General features: G+C 40.6%; 2 protein-coding genes across 2 annotated transcripts; one reads left to right on the top strand and one right to left on the bottom strand.

Annotated features, from left to right (window-relative positions):
• Positions 1-5411: 5411 nt before the first annotated feature.
• On the top strand, positions 5412-10672 carry LOC144700158 (ferrochelatase-1, chloroplastic-like). Its single transcript, XM_078571583.1, has 10 exons — positions 5412-5564; positions 5791-5913; positions 6165-6498; positions 6654-6797; positions 7073-7174; positions 7620-7723; positions 7796-7922; positions 9003-9155; positions 9231-9331; positions 10271-10672. The coding sequence occupies exons 2-10, from the start codon at positions 5798-5800 to the stop codon at positions 10578-10580; spliced, it is 1491 nt and encodes a 496-aa protein (XP_078427709.1). The 5' UTR covers positions 5412-5564; positions 5791-5797; the 3' UTR covers positions 10581-10672.
• On the bottom strand, positions 10601-11588 carry NF-YB11 (nuclear factor Y, subunit B11). Its single transcript, XM_078571584.1, has 3 exons — positions 11266-11588; positions 11050-11168; positions 10601-10881 (listed from the first exon to the last, which is right to left on the bottom strand). The coding sequence occupies exons 1-3, from the start codon at positions 11493-11495 to the stop codon at positions 10751-10753; spliced, it is 480 nt and encodes a 159-aa protein (XP_078427710.1). The 5' UTR covers positions 11496-11588; the 3' UTR covers positions 10601-10750.
• Positions 11589-15413: the final 3825 nt, after the last annotated feature.

Here is a 15413-nt window from a genome sequence, read left to right as displayed (position 1 = left end):
GCAATCTTCTTAAGGAAGATTGGACAGCAATATATGAAACACATGGTTTCCATATTATTTCTTTCTTTTCTAGGCTCCTTATTTGTCGCAGCCACTGACAAGGACAGCAGGACCAAACATCGGGTGAATCATGAGAAAGGAGGGTTAGCGAGGTCCATTAACAAGGTCGACGACATCACAAGATGTTGATCCATAACTTATAGTGGTCCACGCCTGTGGTTTAATCAAAGTCATTGGATCCTTTATGAAGGAGATCAGACGGCCCAAGGTAGAGCCGTCCATCTCCACTCCTAGCAATCGACTATGCCAACGCAATGACGGAGTCTGGCGTGAAGGGGGAATCTTCGGCCAATGGCTCTTGAAGGACCCCCAAGCATACGCAAAGATATCCATGGCCATGGAAGGTCCTCCTTGGTCCCTAAAAACAGCTCAATGATCCCCCGATTACACATCTTCCAATAGAGACACTCAACGGTAGTGGGAGAACTGTCTTTGGGCTTTCCTTACCTCATAAGTGTGGTGACAACTCCTTGAAATCTTAGGAAGCTTAAGACAGTGCCGATAGAGCTCCATATTTCTCTAGTTTCAAACTACCATGGTGGAAGGTGTTGGGTTCTGGTGCCATCATTCAACCATAGAAAGCCAGTTTTTCTATGCGACATAAGCTCTAATCGATTCCAAATCGATCAGCAAATGAATACATCATATTTACATTGTGGTGAACCTGTTCCACCCTTGACTTGCTTGTTTTGATATTGCTCTCAGGCGTTCACATGCCCCACCTCTAGAAGTATCAATGCGATCACGTTGCTCTTGGATCTGCTCTTCCTTTCTCCACGTCTTCGTGAAAATCTTGAAGATCTTTTCACCATGAAGACTATCTAATCAGTTGAGTAGAGAAGTGCTTAGAATGAATAAAGGGGCGCACACAGCTCTGATTTGCCTGGGTGCCCCTTCCCCTATTTATATTTTTATTAAGTTTTTCTCAAAAACCCATCAAGTAAAATATATTCACCAATGCCCCTATGATCTTATGCATGTGACCGTCTAGGCCCATGTATCATTCTAGTTAATAACTTTAGTGGCCCAACACCAATTACTAGACTACATTATTTATTAACTATGTCAGCATATAGATTAATTAACTAATGATCGATTTAACATAATCCATAGGTTAGGCTTCCAGCCCGTGGGGTGCCAAGCTACACCTCATGCTCTAAAAGATACCGAGTAGTGTCAAATTATCTTGGAACCTTTACCATCATCAGTTATTCTACATGTTTAATCCACTATTTGCAAGAGACTCCCGAACAACTTAGGGTATGGCTTATTGTCTAACCCTTATCTGGCATTCAATTAGTATTGGTGCCTAACGAGGATCCTTCAAGAATGCCTTCTCCAATATCCTCACTACCCAAACCATGGATTTGCTCCCTCGTCTTCCTTGAGTCAATATCATCTCATATTGAGGACAGACGATCTCGTCTTGATCACTCAATCATCTCCATGAGCTTCTTATAACACCCGAGTTATGACTTGTTTAAGCCCCATGGTTAAATCCCATGGTCAAAATGTAGTCACCCATTCACGAGAAGTCCTTGGTGTCTCAGTTCAATAGATCACCTATACAATTGTGATATGAATCAACCTTATTTGACGTTTAGGTATGATATCATTCAGGGATTCTTCAGATCAATTCAGTGAACTCTTTCTCTAAAGAACACCCACTATATGTCCTTAGTATTCACACTAATAGCCAATGGATCAACCATACTTATTGTATAAGTAGGATAAAATAGTGTCATTGTATCCTGATAATTTGATGTCTATCACGACTGTCCATCGAATAGAAATATTTAGAAGTCATGTTAAAAGACTAGCAATCATTGTATTATGATCTCATCATAATTCACTAGGTCATTGCACGTATTCAAGGACTTCATTATAAACATCACACTAGAATAATGATGAACTGATATTTTATTCAATGAACTTAAATAAAACATGGTGGTGTGATTTGGCTTAACGTCCACATAATATCAATCAGAAGGTATTCACAAACGTATACTAATGTTGGGGCCCATGATCAGCGCCTCCTAACTCCGCCCACCTAAATCAGGGTAATACAAGTTAGATGCAATCTCCATAAGATATATTTAAATCAGTTTATCATACTCAGATTAATGGATTTTTTATTTTTTTTCAGATTCATGGTTTGAGCTAGAATAACCTCGAGTTTGATTTAATTGTATTTTAGTATATCGGCCTCATTGGGGCAATTTCACAAATACCCTTTGGGCGAAAACAACTTCAACATATTTTATCCCCATTCTAAAGTTTAGAAAATATTAAAAGTACCTATTCAATATATCTACCTGTATCAATCATATTTCTAAGATAATCATATACATAAAATCATAAAAATACACACATTCCTCTTAATTAATCTTATTAATCCTTCTATCTTCTCATAACCTCTCTCTATATCTATCTTGTTCATTAAAATATTTTAAATATTAAAATATATACTCTCTATCTAAATATGTAATTCTTTTAAAATAGACAACACCTATTTTCTCATCTATCCCCCATGAGCAATTATTATAGTTTTTTTCTATCTCACTAGTATACATATAACTAAAAAAACATCATTTCTATATTTTTATCTTATATTATACATAACTTACTATTGATTAATTAAATAACCTTCTGATATTCTATAGTATACTATTTTTCTCTCTATCTTATTAATCGTATAACTCTTCCACTACCTATCATAATATATCCCTTCTTCATCTTACTCATTTTATCAAATATCTATAAACATGTACATGATTATAAATGATATGGTTAACATCCTATCTCATAACTATCCTACATCTTCCTTTCACTAATAATCTATCATTAGCAATTATCATATCAGTAATACTCTCAATATCACTATCTACTTTAATGTTTTTAATTTTATTAATAATTATCACATTCTTGCTTTATATTTTTCTCATACGTCGTCCCATTTATATATATCTTCCACCATCTCATTAAATACTATATCAAGATTATCAAGATTATCTAATGTTTCCTATGGAGACGACTAGTGCTCATCACTAGCTATATTTACTTAAGTGAGTATAGATTTTTGTTTTATTGATAAAACTAAATATCAGTAATTATTAAAACCCTAGTTTTGAGTTTATCACCTTTCCCTACTTATACTATGAGAATATTTCATAAAACCCCAAAAAATTTAAGTATACTATGAGAATATTCTAATGTCTAAAATACAATTTGTTTTACCCTATAGGTGCATGTATCAGTCTAGTTATCAAATCAAATAGCCAAATAAAATTTATGAACTTTCCTTATTAATTAACCATATCATTATATGGATTACTTCATGACAAGACTATTTAACCCAATCAATATGTTGAGTATCTTGCTCGTGGCATGCCAAACTACACATCTTTCCCTTGAAGACATAAAGGAGTATACTGACTCACTCATAGAACCTATTTGTCATCAGTTACTATATATGTATAATCCATAATCCACTTGAAGCTCCTAAGAAGGCTTAAGGTATTCTCAATTATCAAACCCTATGTCATCATTCAAGCTTGGACTTATCCATTTAGAAGTCATCGAAGAACTCTTCTCTGATATTCCACTACATTGGCCAAGGATTTCATCACATCATGTTCCCTAAGTTATCTCCTCTTATACTAAGAAAAAACAATCACATCTTGACCCCTCAATTGTCTTCCTAAACTTCTTGCTACACAAGAATTAAGAATGTTTACAACTTCATGATTAGGAACTCATTTGTCTAAAATACGTCTTTGGCATCTCAGGTCTGAAGAATATTTACACTAATCAGACATCAATTCACTATTGCCGCTAAAGAGCAGCCACTAACAGTTACAAGATCATCCATACTCATCATACAAGAGGGACTAGATGGTGAGATTGGACGGATTTCCTGGAAAAACAACTACTTAAATTAGAGCATTCATCTTCTCTTTCTAACTCCTACTTATGGTCATTTATTCTTTGAAAGTGAAATATAATGCACTAGATTTGATATAAAACCCAACACTTTTTTAGGTCAATTCTGAAGATCAGTCAAACTAGTTACTTGATGACATAGTTTAAGACGTTATAATTATAAAAACAACATTAATCTTAGTTTCATCATCATTTAGCTAATTTCTTACTTTTTTATTTGCGTGAAGTAGGGTTCGCCCAACTGATATCCGTCCGTCATCCGGTATCGGACAACCGATATCCGATATTCGGGAAAAAATGGTCGGTGTCGGATATCGGATATCCGATATCGGTCGATATCCGTCTACAAGGGGTTAGACGGATATCGGTATCGGATATGGGGGGGTGAGGACGAGGCGGATACCGGATACCGGATATAGGTTTTCCGATATCCAGATTTGGAGACGGATACCAGATGCTGGATATCGGTTTTCGATATCCGGATATCGGTTTTCAATATCCGGATATCAGAACCGGTATCGACCGATAAAAATAAACTTTAGTTCACATACTACCTCTTAGTTTTAAACGCATTGTATAGTTTTTGATTTATGATCAATGCCCATTAATATATAGTGTGCAATTTTTTTTTTTCTTCCATGTATAAATTAAATGAGGCCGTTATATTATTTAATATTAAAATAATATTTAAATCTATTATCGCTGCATTTAAAGAGCGTTATATATATATTAATTTATTAAATAATAAGTACGCCGTCCAATATATAGAGACAAACATTTCTATTTCCTTCCATATGGGATAAAGGGATTCCGAGTCTAAAACAAAACCCGAACCCTATATCCCATATGGAAGAAATTAAAAACCTGAGATTGTATATAAGAAATGAGATGAATGACCAAATAGAAAGCTTTCCATGTCATCTGTGCGAAATGCTTGATAAGTTATAAATATAATTATTTTTATTGTAATTCGATGCGGATATCAGTTTTCGATATCCGCATCCGATATCCAATACCGGCATCTGTCCCCTTAAGACGGAGACGGATATCGGTATCGGATATCGGCACTGTAGCAGCCGACATCCGATACCGATATCCGATATCCGGATATTGAAAAAACTGGATACCGGAAATTGCCTTTCCGGTATCCATTACAGCATCCGTCCCGATACTGGCATCCGGTACCGGTATCGGGACAGGCAAACACGGGGTGAAGACACCCATTATTTTATTTATGTTACTTAAGTAAAGGAAGTTCCTTTATTGACAACGTAATTTTACACGTCTGGACCGGACGCGTAGTAGGTGTAACTGCCACGCACTACGTCGCGGACTTTGACGGGAACGAGCGTTGAATTCCGGGCTGACGTGTTAAAAGCGTATTTGTTACGTATCTCTTGCGTGTCTTTCAAATAAGACTAAAACTCAGGCGGGAGAAAAGAAACGTTGCCTGCGCCGACTTACGCGGTGGAATTGGCAACGTAACGAATTCATCGGCGCGGACGTGTTCTTCGCAGGGTTCGAATCGCAGACGAGTTGATCTCATTTGACGACTTGGAAAGGTCTGTTTGATGATGAGATCTTCTTCCCGATCTCTTGTGTATTTTTTAGTGTTTTTTTTTCGATTTTTTTCGGGTTTTTACGTCTTAAGAACATGGTTTGCCTGTTCTCCTGAAAGACATTTGATAGGTTTTCGTTCGTTGTTTTTGTCGGTTGTCGTTTTTCATATGTTTTTCGGAGTTTGTATGATCTGATGATGCTATGTTTTTTTCTGTTTATTTGAATCAGGAATTGGATGGCGTCCCAGAATGGGTGCATGAAGTTTCCGCGGTTGGTGGATCAGCGGACCGCTTGTCGAGATTCAAATGACGTTTCGAAACGGCAACCGAAGCTGTTGACTTCGAATTTAAGGTATTCCCGCTTTCCGAAGCTTTAGATGTGGAATGATCTTGCTTATGGATGTCCGGGTGATTCTGATTCTGGATTTTGCCGTCTTACCTGCATGGAAGAGTGGTTCAGCTCAAATTATAGTTCATTTATCTTAATTTGGAGTCTCTAAACTTATTCGGAGACGTTTTCCACCCATTTATTCAGCATCAATTGGTGTAATCTATCTCCACTTACGTATTTCATCCTTACCATTCGTTTTCCCTTTTTTTCAGGCTAAATCGCCATGAAATTTCGAGGACAAGGCTGTCTTCTTCCAGTAGATCGTTAGGATCATTGAAAAATGACAAGATTCAGTCGGGAAATTCCTCTCAGGCATTTTTCAACAAAAACGGCTGTTTAAAATGGCGTTTTTCCGATGCTCCTCAGCGAGGAAAATTTCACGGAAAGGCATTTTCATCTGCGGAAATATTTTCAGTCGGTGACACTGTTGTGGGGCCTTCTCAAAGTGTTTCAGAAGAGAAGTTTGGAGTGTTGCTGCTAAACCTTGGGGGCCCAGAAACCCTACACGATGTTGAACCGTTTTTGTTCAATTTGTTCGCTGATCCCGTACGTATCCTTCAATTTCATATTTCATGTGTTTTATTTATCTCATTAGTAGTTTCTCTGGAATATACGATGGTTCCAAAGTTTTTCCTTTGAAAATTTGTCAAATTTATGCTAATTGTAGTATATTCACAATGTTTAAATGGGCAATTCGACAGGACATCATTAGGCTGCCGAGATTTTTTCGCTTTCTGCAGCAGCCTTTGGCCAAGCTCATTTCAATTTCTAGAGCTCCAAAAAGCAAGGAAGGTTATGCATCCATTGGGGGCGGATCTCCTTTAAGAAAGATGACCGACGATCAGGTAGACTTGTTTTCTCCTCCATCTTTCTTTAAATTTCGTGAATCGTTTTCAGACGAATATATTTGCAGACTTTACTGCGAATTAGGACGCAGAAATGTTTAATTGGCCAGGGGTTCCATCTATCAGTTTCTCAAATTAGTTTTATTCTCTCATCTTGCAGTCGCTAGAATTTTTAGTAAGATCATAATAAGATTTTTGCATAATCAATATGGAATGTTATTTTTTTTCTTTTTGAATCCTATAAGGTAAAATTAAGAACTGGTTTACCTGCACAGGCCGATGCGCTAATGACAGCCTTGCGAGCAAAAAGTATTCAAGCTAATGTGTACATTGGAATGAGATACTGGCACCCATTCACCGAGGAAGCCGTTCATCAGGTTTTTATCATCCCATGGAAATTGGCAAATTATGTTTACGTTTTATTTTTGTCTCGAGGGAAGACCGTGGTCACCATCTGTGAGGATCACCAACCCCTATCAGGAGTATTTCTGCAATTTTGGCTTTAGGATTGTTTCCTGGCCATCTGTCTTTTATATATTTTCCTTCTTCCATTTTCTATCTTCCCTTGCCCAATAGAGAGGCTTTCCTTTACTATCGTATCAATCATTCCGTTATAAAACTGATGTCTTTGTTGCTATTTGGCATTATTTTCATCATCGGGATTGAAAACTTCTGGTTATGGGTTTGTTGGGACAGAAAATGGTGACACAAACATTGTATTATTCAGAAATAATAGCTTTTAGACGTTATTAAATTGTTAATTAGATTGAAGGCCGTCCAGCCACGTTTATTGAACCGTATTGCCTGCATGTGATGTTTCAGATTAAGAAGGACATGATCACAAGGCTAGTAGTACTTCCTCTCTATCCACAGTACTCCATCTCTACAAGCGGTTCTAGCATCCGACTTCTCCAAAGCATCTTCAGGTTAGTAGCTTAACCCATTATTAAAAAATTATAATATTCAGGAATTTCACTAAAACAGCAGAGGTCTCTCAGAGAAGACCCGTCTCTTGCTAGCCTCCCTGTCTCCATCATAGAGTCATGGTACAAACGTAAAGGCTATGTCCAGGCCATGGCAACCCTTATCCAGAAGGATCTCGCAAGTTTCTCCTCTCCTGAAGAGGTATCATTTTCCTCCAATTTTTCCACTAATATCATCAGCAAAGATCATATGAAATCAGAGCGGTGTGCAATCTACTTCAATGTTTTTGAATTTATCTCGCAATAAATTCAAGGTTCTTAGCTTTCCCCAATTTAAAGGGAAAAAAATGTCCATGAAGGGAAAGACCGAAATACCCACCTTGAAGTGTAAAATGTCAAAACAAACCCTGGTATGAGTTTGAGGATAGTATTAACTCCACCCTAGAAATTACTGATCCTTGTTAATATAGTGCGGGGACGCAGACGGGACGAGATGTGGACGGTTGGGGACGAAATTCGTCCCGTCCTAGGTCCAATGTCAGCGTAGGGACGAAGGACAGGACGGTTTTTCGTCCACCAACAAAAAGACCGTCCCGTCCAATAATCTAGGGACGGTTTTTCGTCCTGTCCAGTCCTCCCGGGACGAAGTTTCGTCCTAAAATTCGTCCCGGACGAGAAAAATATATTTAATATTTTTAATATATTAATATAGATTAAAATACAGGGACTTTGATGCAAATTGTCATAGCGAGGCCACGTGGCAACATCTCAACCGTCGGATGTGAATCTGGCAGTTTTCCGTCCAGATTCGTCCGTCCATCGTCTGGAGCCTCCCGACGGACGATTGTTTCGTCCTGCGGGACGAAAACCGTCCCTTCCGATGCTCCCGGGGACGAATTTTCGTCCCGAAATTCGTCCGGTATCCTCGGACGGGACGGTTTTTTCATCTCCAGACGAAAAAACCATCCCGTCCCTGCACTATACTTGTTACATACATTCAAGAAGGGAAAGTCCAAAATACCTCTAGAGAATAAAATGGCAATAATATGCAGAAGAGGTTCGGGAAGCCCCAGAAATGGCCGGCTATTGGGATTGAATCATTAAAAGCTCATCTCCCATGACTCCAGATTATTTAATGCTACTTTTTTGCGAAATACATTCTTGGGATCACCATGGAAAAGAATTATCATTTTATTCTTCCATGGGATTGAATGTGCTAAAGTTTGCATTAAATTTTATTCTAAAGTATTAAATGGAGATTTATCCGTGCCATGTTCTTCAGGTCACGGTGTTCTTCAGTGCGCATGGCGTCCCGCAGAGCTATGTCCTAGAGGCGGGCGATCCTTATAAGGACCAGATGGAGGAATGCGTTGACTTAATCATGGAGGAGTTGAAGTCCAGAGGAATACGCAACCCCCACGTTCTCGCATATCAGGTATCTTCCACAATCTTTGACAAGTCAACTCTCTCTCCGTTGACCATTGTACCTAAACCCACAAAAAAATTATAGAGCCGGGTCGGGCCAGTGCAGTGGCTAAAGCCTTACACAGACGAAGCCATCGTTGAGTTGGGGCAGAAGGGGGTGAAAAGCTTGCTTGCTGTTCCAGTGAGGTCAGAAACCTTCATATTAATCTGAAATTTTCTTAAAATTCGGTTTAAGTTTATTATTTTTCGTCCCAGTGAGGTCAGAAACTATCTCGTTAATCACAAGTGCTCGAAATTAGTTTAAAATCCCAATTTATTTTATTTTCTTTCCTATTGAGGTGAAGAACTTTCGCGTTGACCTTGAAGCTCTTAAAAAATGTTTATTAGCTGAGGTCAGCAACCTCGCAAGATTATCATAAACAAAAACAAAAAAACAAAAAACGGATAGAAACTTTCCTATTTTTGTTTGTTGTTTCCTCTATCCCGGGGATGTCAGTAACCTTTTGGAGACCTTGAAAATTCTCATAATTCGCCTAAAATACCACATTTTTTAACCCTGTACCAGTGAGATCTTAAACGTTCGTGTTGACCATGAGAATCCTTAATCCTTAACCCTGTACCTTGCTGTGGACCATAAAATTTTTCAAAATCCGTCTAAGATCCCGTAATTTTATAGAATACTTTTTTATTTTCCTGTCCCGTTGAGGTCAGAAATATTCTCGTTGACCATAAGAATCATTAGATTTGCTTAAAGCCCTGATTTATCTATTATTTATCGTTTCTTTCCAGTGACTTCAGAAACCGCTTATGTTGACCACGAAGATCCCTAAAGATCGGCCTTTACTTAAAACAAAACTTTTCCTGTTCCAGTCAATTCAGAAACATTCACGTTGAGTATAACCCATAAACTTCTTGGAAAGTCTCGTAAAACCCCAAATTTGTATATTTCCTCTTTCATCGTCATAGTGAATCCCGCATCAACTAATACAACCCAAAAACTTATCTGTGAATCCCTTATTTATTTTAATTACAGGTATTTGACCTTCTGGTTGGCCTTTAGAATTTTTAAACAGCTAAAATTCCAGGATTTCATTCTAAATTTTTATTTTTAATTTCTTATCCCAGCTTTGTGAGCGAGCATATTGAGACCTTGGAGGAGATGGACATGGAATACAGAGAGCTGGCTCTGAGCTCTGGAATAGAGAATTGGGGCAGGGTGCCCACTCTAGGCTGCGATTCTTCCTTCATCGCTGACTTGGCCGATGCCGTAATCGAAGCCCTTCCCGCCACCACCGCCGCCGTCGCCACCGCTGCCGAAACCCCGGTTGTAGACCCAGCCCGACAGGCAGTCAACGTCTTCTTCGGCTCGGTCCTCGCCTTCATCCTTCTCCTTGCTCCCAGGCTCCTTCTGTCCATTAAAGGCTCCATCCTCTGATCATAGTATAATTCACCATCTAGAGGAGAAATAATTCCTTCTGAATTCATAATTTAACCCAAAGTTTCCTAATAAGGTTCAGTAATCTGTCACATGGTTTGTTGTTAGATGACGGGACGCGGGGTTAGGTCCCGTCCGTCATCCGTCTAGTATCTTAGAACTACACGTCCTTAGTCATGAAGGCCGTCGTCCGCGTCATCCTCGGCGGTGTTCGTCGGAGCGGAATCGGCGTCATCCGTCTTCCGTTTCTTCTCCCGCGGCTTCGATTCCGCCTTTTTGGCGGCGTTCTTTCTCCTGAAATCTGCTTGGAAAGGAAGAAATTCACGAACCACGGTTGCAATGTTTAATTCTTTGATTGAAAATGGATGAACGTAAGGAAGAAAATCAACATTTTTTTAACGAATTTACACATAAATTCGATCTACAAGTACTAATAGGGAATAAAAAGACGAGAATTGTGAATGCTCACCCTCGAGGGAGATCCGAAGGGGGCGGACGAATTCGGAGAACTCGATCTCCTCCAGCGCCTTGAACACGTCCTCGGCGTTGATAATCTGCCGCTTAGATTCTTTACAGATGTCGTTCGCCCTGCAGTTCACGAAGAACTAAATTCCAAAAAAAAACATAAAAATTACAAAATTACAGCACCGATTGAAAGAATCTGTGATTCGCGGTGAAATCGCACGTCGCGGAGAGGTAGTGGATGAAGATGCGCGCGCTCTCGGAGAAGGCGAGGAGAGCTTCTTTGTGGACGTTGATTCCGTCCGATTCCCGTTCAACGTCGCCTTGCGCTGCGACGCGGCGGGAAGAAGAGGAAGAGAGCGTGGAGAGCTTCTCCTTGACGATCCGCCTTACGATCGCCCTCGGGAGGTCCTCCACGGCGGCCACGGGGGGCTCGTCCGCCTTTTTCGGCATGGCTCTGCTCTTCCCCCTCTTCTCCCTCCAACCCTAATAAAACCCTTCCTGAGTGTCGATTCCCGCCATTTTCTCCCAAGGATGGACATAGTGGGAGAAAGAGAGAGGGGCAAACATAAAGAAAGAGATAGAGAGAGAGAGATGGGAAAGCTAGAGAGAGAGATGAGAAAGCAGTAGAGAGGGAAAGAAAAAAAGAGACATGTGGATGAGTATAAGAGAGAGAGAGATAGAGATAGATATGAGTAGGGAAGGACACGTTGACTAGTCAAGTCTCGGTCTTATTTTACCAAAAACCTAAACCTTGACCTGAAGTTGTCAGTCAGTCATGTTGACTAGTCAATGTGAAAGTCTATGTTAAGTTGACTTGGTCATCTCATTGCATTTAATGTGGCCTCCGGAGAGCCGAAACAGTGTTGGATAATGAGAGAGTGAGAGAGGGAGAGAGAAAGAGAGGAATATAATTAGAGAGTGAAAGAATGTGAGAATGAGAGAGGGAGAGAGTGAGAGTGAGATAGTGCAAGACAAAGAGAATACCTGACGGAGAGAGTAAGACAGTGAGAGAGTGAGAGAGAGTGAGAGAGGGAGAGAGGGAGTGGGTAAGAAGGAGAGTACAAGGGGGAGAGCGGAAGAGAGTGGGAGAGGGAGAGAGGGGGAACGAGAGAGGGAGATAGTTTAAATTGGAGAGAGTTCAATATGGAGAGAGTGTGAGAGGGAGAGAGGGGGAATGAGAGAGGAGATAGTTTAAATTGGAGAGAGTTCAATATGGAGAGAGTGTGAGGGAGAGAGAGAACAAGAGGGAGAGTGAAAGCGAGAGAGAGGGAGAGAGGGTGGGAGAGAGAGGGAGAGAGGGACAGAGTGAGAGAGGGAGAGGGAGAGAGAGAGAGAGAGAGAGAGAGAGAGAGAGAGATAGAGAGAGGGAGAGGGGGGACAGAACGAGTGGAAGAGAGGGGGGAGAGGACAAGTGGGAGAGGGTAAGAGAAAGAGAGAGAGAATTAGCTAGAGAGAGAGAGAGAGACAGAGGGAATAAGAACGAGAGGGAGAGAGTGAGAGCGGGGGAGAGGGCGAGAGGGAGGGAGTGAGAGAGCGGTGAGGGCAAGAGGGAGGGAGGGAGAGCGAGGAGAGGGCAAGAGGGAGGGAGGGAGAGCGAATAAGAGGGAGAGTGAGACCAGAACAGAGGTAGAGAGATTGGGGAGAGAGGGGTAGAGAGAGAATGAGAAAGAGAGAGTGGGAGAGAATGAATGGGAGAGACAGTGAGAGAATGAAGGGGAGAGAAGGAGAGAGAACAACCGAAAGAGAGGGATAGAGAATGCATGCATATTTAATCTTCAGACTGAATAAAAAAAAATAATATATCTTTATCTTATATAAATGATTAAATGAAGGCTATAAGAAGTTTTGACCAAGAAGACAAACCATTTAGTGAAGCGGGGGGAAGATTTAGGTACCTTACAAGCAAATGCCCTCATCATGGAAATTTTAATGCACTAAGGCCTTAGAGATACTGATTGGGGTAATGTCCATGCTATTTGGACCTGCCGCTGACAAGGGGCCTTTCAAAAGTAGATTAGTTGCTGGTAAACAAGAAGGTGCAGAGGAGGCTAGAAGTGTGGGTGGCCAGGGTATTGACACAGGGGTGGGGGGGGGGAGGGGGGGTGGGGGAAGGGGGGGGGATGTCTAGTGCTGCTTCAGTCAATGCTTTCTACAAGCTTTATCTTTTGATGTTTAATTTTTCTTGTGGAATTTGAAACGTGCTGGGAAGGTTTGATGTCAAAGTTCACTTATAAAGGCAAAAGGTTAAAGAGGGGTAAAGAGTTGGCTCTAATTTCTTTGGATGTGTTGTGGAGACATAATAACTTTGTGGTTCTGGGAGTTATATGTATCTACTAACAATGAGTCAGGTTCTCTTGACAAAGTGGCAGGGAAACATTATGAGTTCTAGAGATGATATAACATTCAAGTTACTAAAGGAAAACTATGGAAGCTAGCTAGACTGGTTTTAGTTGGAAGGGAATCTATGTTTTCATAGCGTTTGAGTCAAGTCTAGAAGATGGTCAAAAACGTTTGTTATGGGTGGGACAACTAGTCGACTGGGGCCATTCTACCAGAAGCTTTTTTGTGACTTTGTGTCCTTGCATGGACTCTCCCTCCATGACCAATGATTGTTGAGATGGGAGGTGGAATCTGATTTTTGAGGGTGCTGTATCAGACTACAAGGCGAAGGATATTTTGTGCATAAAACATTTTTTAACCTATAATATACTTATTGCCAAGGCACAACACAACATGGAGTGGGAGGCTACCTATTTGTCTGGTTCGGAGTGGTTACATGAAGATCAAATGCTGACTGAGGAAGATATGTACATCATTTTTCTGTGCAGGTAACCGGGACCATCTAGCATCGAAGATCCCATGTCAACCAGCTTGAGGAGCCAGGGCTAAGGTGAAAGACCTGGCCTTCTAGTATTCGGCCTAGTCCACGAGCCCCAAAGGTTGGCGTTATCCGCGTTCATATTTTTTTTGGCATGTCTTCTTGTTTTGTGGGCCTACATTTTTGTGTCTAGACTTGGGTAGGTGGACCCCAAGAGTGGGCCTTCTAGAGGCCCATTAGTACCCCTATGTGTGTGTGTGTGTGTGTGTGGTGGGGGGGGGGGGGGGGCCCGGGGGGGTGTCCTCCCTCACTTGCTACAAAAGAAAAGGCAAAAATCACTTCTGCCTTAGTTTTATTGTTATTTTCATTTTTGATCAGTACTCACAATTTTTCTGTCACGAATTTGGCAGCCCTTGTGAAACCCTATTCAGCCAACGCCACCATCCCCACTGTCTACTGGCACTGTTGTCATTACCACTACCACTGCCGTCAATGCCACCAGTCATAGAATGCCCCATCTTCTTCTGTCGCTACCGCCAATGATGTCGCTGCCACCGCCATCGTCATCGCCACCACCACCATCGTTGCTGCAACTGCAATCTTGGTCTCCGCCCATGCCAGTTGTTCCCTTATTGCTGTCACGCACACCTGCGTGCCGCCCATGCCATGACCATCGTGTGGCTTCTCCTCGTGCTTGCGCCACTGCCATCACTGTCGTCACCGCTGACGCTGACGCTGCCGCTGACATTGTCACTATTGATAACATGCATTTTTAGTGCCTTATATTATTATATTTATGCATCTTTATGCATCAAATTACTCATATTTGCATGTTATCAAGCTTAAAATGATTAAATCTATCTTTAGAACAAATTTCTGAATTTTCTATATTTTTAGGATTTTTCTAATAGTATATTCTAAAAGAATGTAATTTTTTGAGAAATAATATGATTTTTTTGGAATTTTTGGATATTAAATTTGGAAAGATATGATTTTTCTGATTCAAAATGTATATTTATACGTATTTTTTGGGCTTCTATTTGATTTAATATGAAATTTTAAGTATTTCCGTTTTTTTTATGGCATAGTGTGACGTGGCGTGCTGATGCGCCGCCACATCAGCATCGAGAAAGATATTTTTTTCTTTGTTTTTTGTCTTTTTGTCATGTACATGTGGCATGGAATGCGAAAAGCCATGGAATACGAAAAACCACAGAATACGAAAAGCCACGGAATATGAAAAGCTACAAAACACCAAGTGCTTTGACTTCTTAACTTCCAACAGCCATAACTTTTGATATTCCCCTCCTCTTTCTATCCATACCCTCTCATCTATAAATAGAGGCCTGGATCATTGTAAAAATCATCTTGAACTTGCGTCCCACTTTTGTGGGCTGATTGAAAGAGAGTGAGTTTTGAGATCCATCAAGAGTGTTCTTGGTGTCTTGGGTGTGTGGGAAGAGACAAAAGAGAAGAGGGGGAGCTTACCGGCACTCGCAAATCGCCGTGATCCTGGCGGAACGTAAGAATCTAAGGTAAGTGTTTTCGCC

The sequence above is a fragment of the Wolffia australiana genome, chromosome 2 (assembly GCF_029677425.1).
Source record: "Wolffia australiana isolate 7733 chromosome 2, ASM2967742v1".
Classification (NCBI taxonomy): Eukaryota; Viridiplantae; Streptophyta; class Magnoliopsida; order Alismatales; family Araceae; genus Wolffia; species Wolffia australiana.
The sequence above is the reverse complement of the archived record's forward strand: the minus strand, read 5'-3'. Positions and strand labels throughout refer to the sequence as shown.

Bases quoted from the DNA above. Each gene is read 5' to 3' on its own strand.
- NF-YB11 (XM_078571584.1), bottom strand. From the start codon at position 11,495: ATGCCGAAAAAGGCGGACGAGCCCCCCGTGGCCGCCGTGGAGGACCTC. The intron at 11,169-11,265 runs GTGCGATTTCAC...CGTGAACTGCAG, and splicing joins ATCCACTACCTCTCCGCGAC to GGCGAACGACATCTGTAAAG. The intron at 10,882-11,049 runs GTGAGCATTCAC...CTTTCCAAGCAG, and splicing joins CCTTCGGATCTCCCTCGAGG to ATTTCAGGAGAAAGAACGCC.
- LOC144700158 (XM_078571583.1), top strand. From the start codon at position 5,798: ATGGCGTCCCAGAATGGGTGCATGAAGTTTCCGCGGTTGGTGGATCAG. The intron at 6,798-7,072 runs GTAGACTTGTTT...TTACCTGCACAG, and splicing joins GAAAGATGACCGACGATCAG to GCCGATGCGCTAATGACAGC. The intron at 7,175-7,619 runs GTTTTTATCATC...GTGATGTTTCAG, and splicing joins CCGAGGAAGCCGTTCATCAG to ATTAAGAAGGACATGATCAC.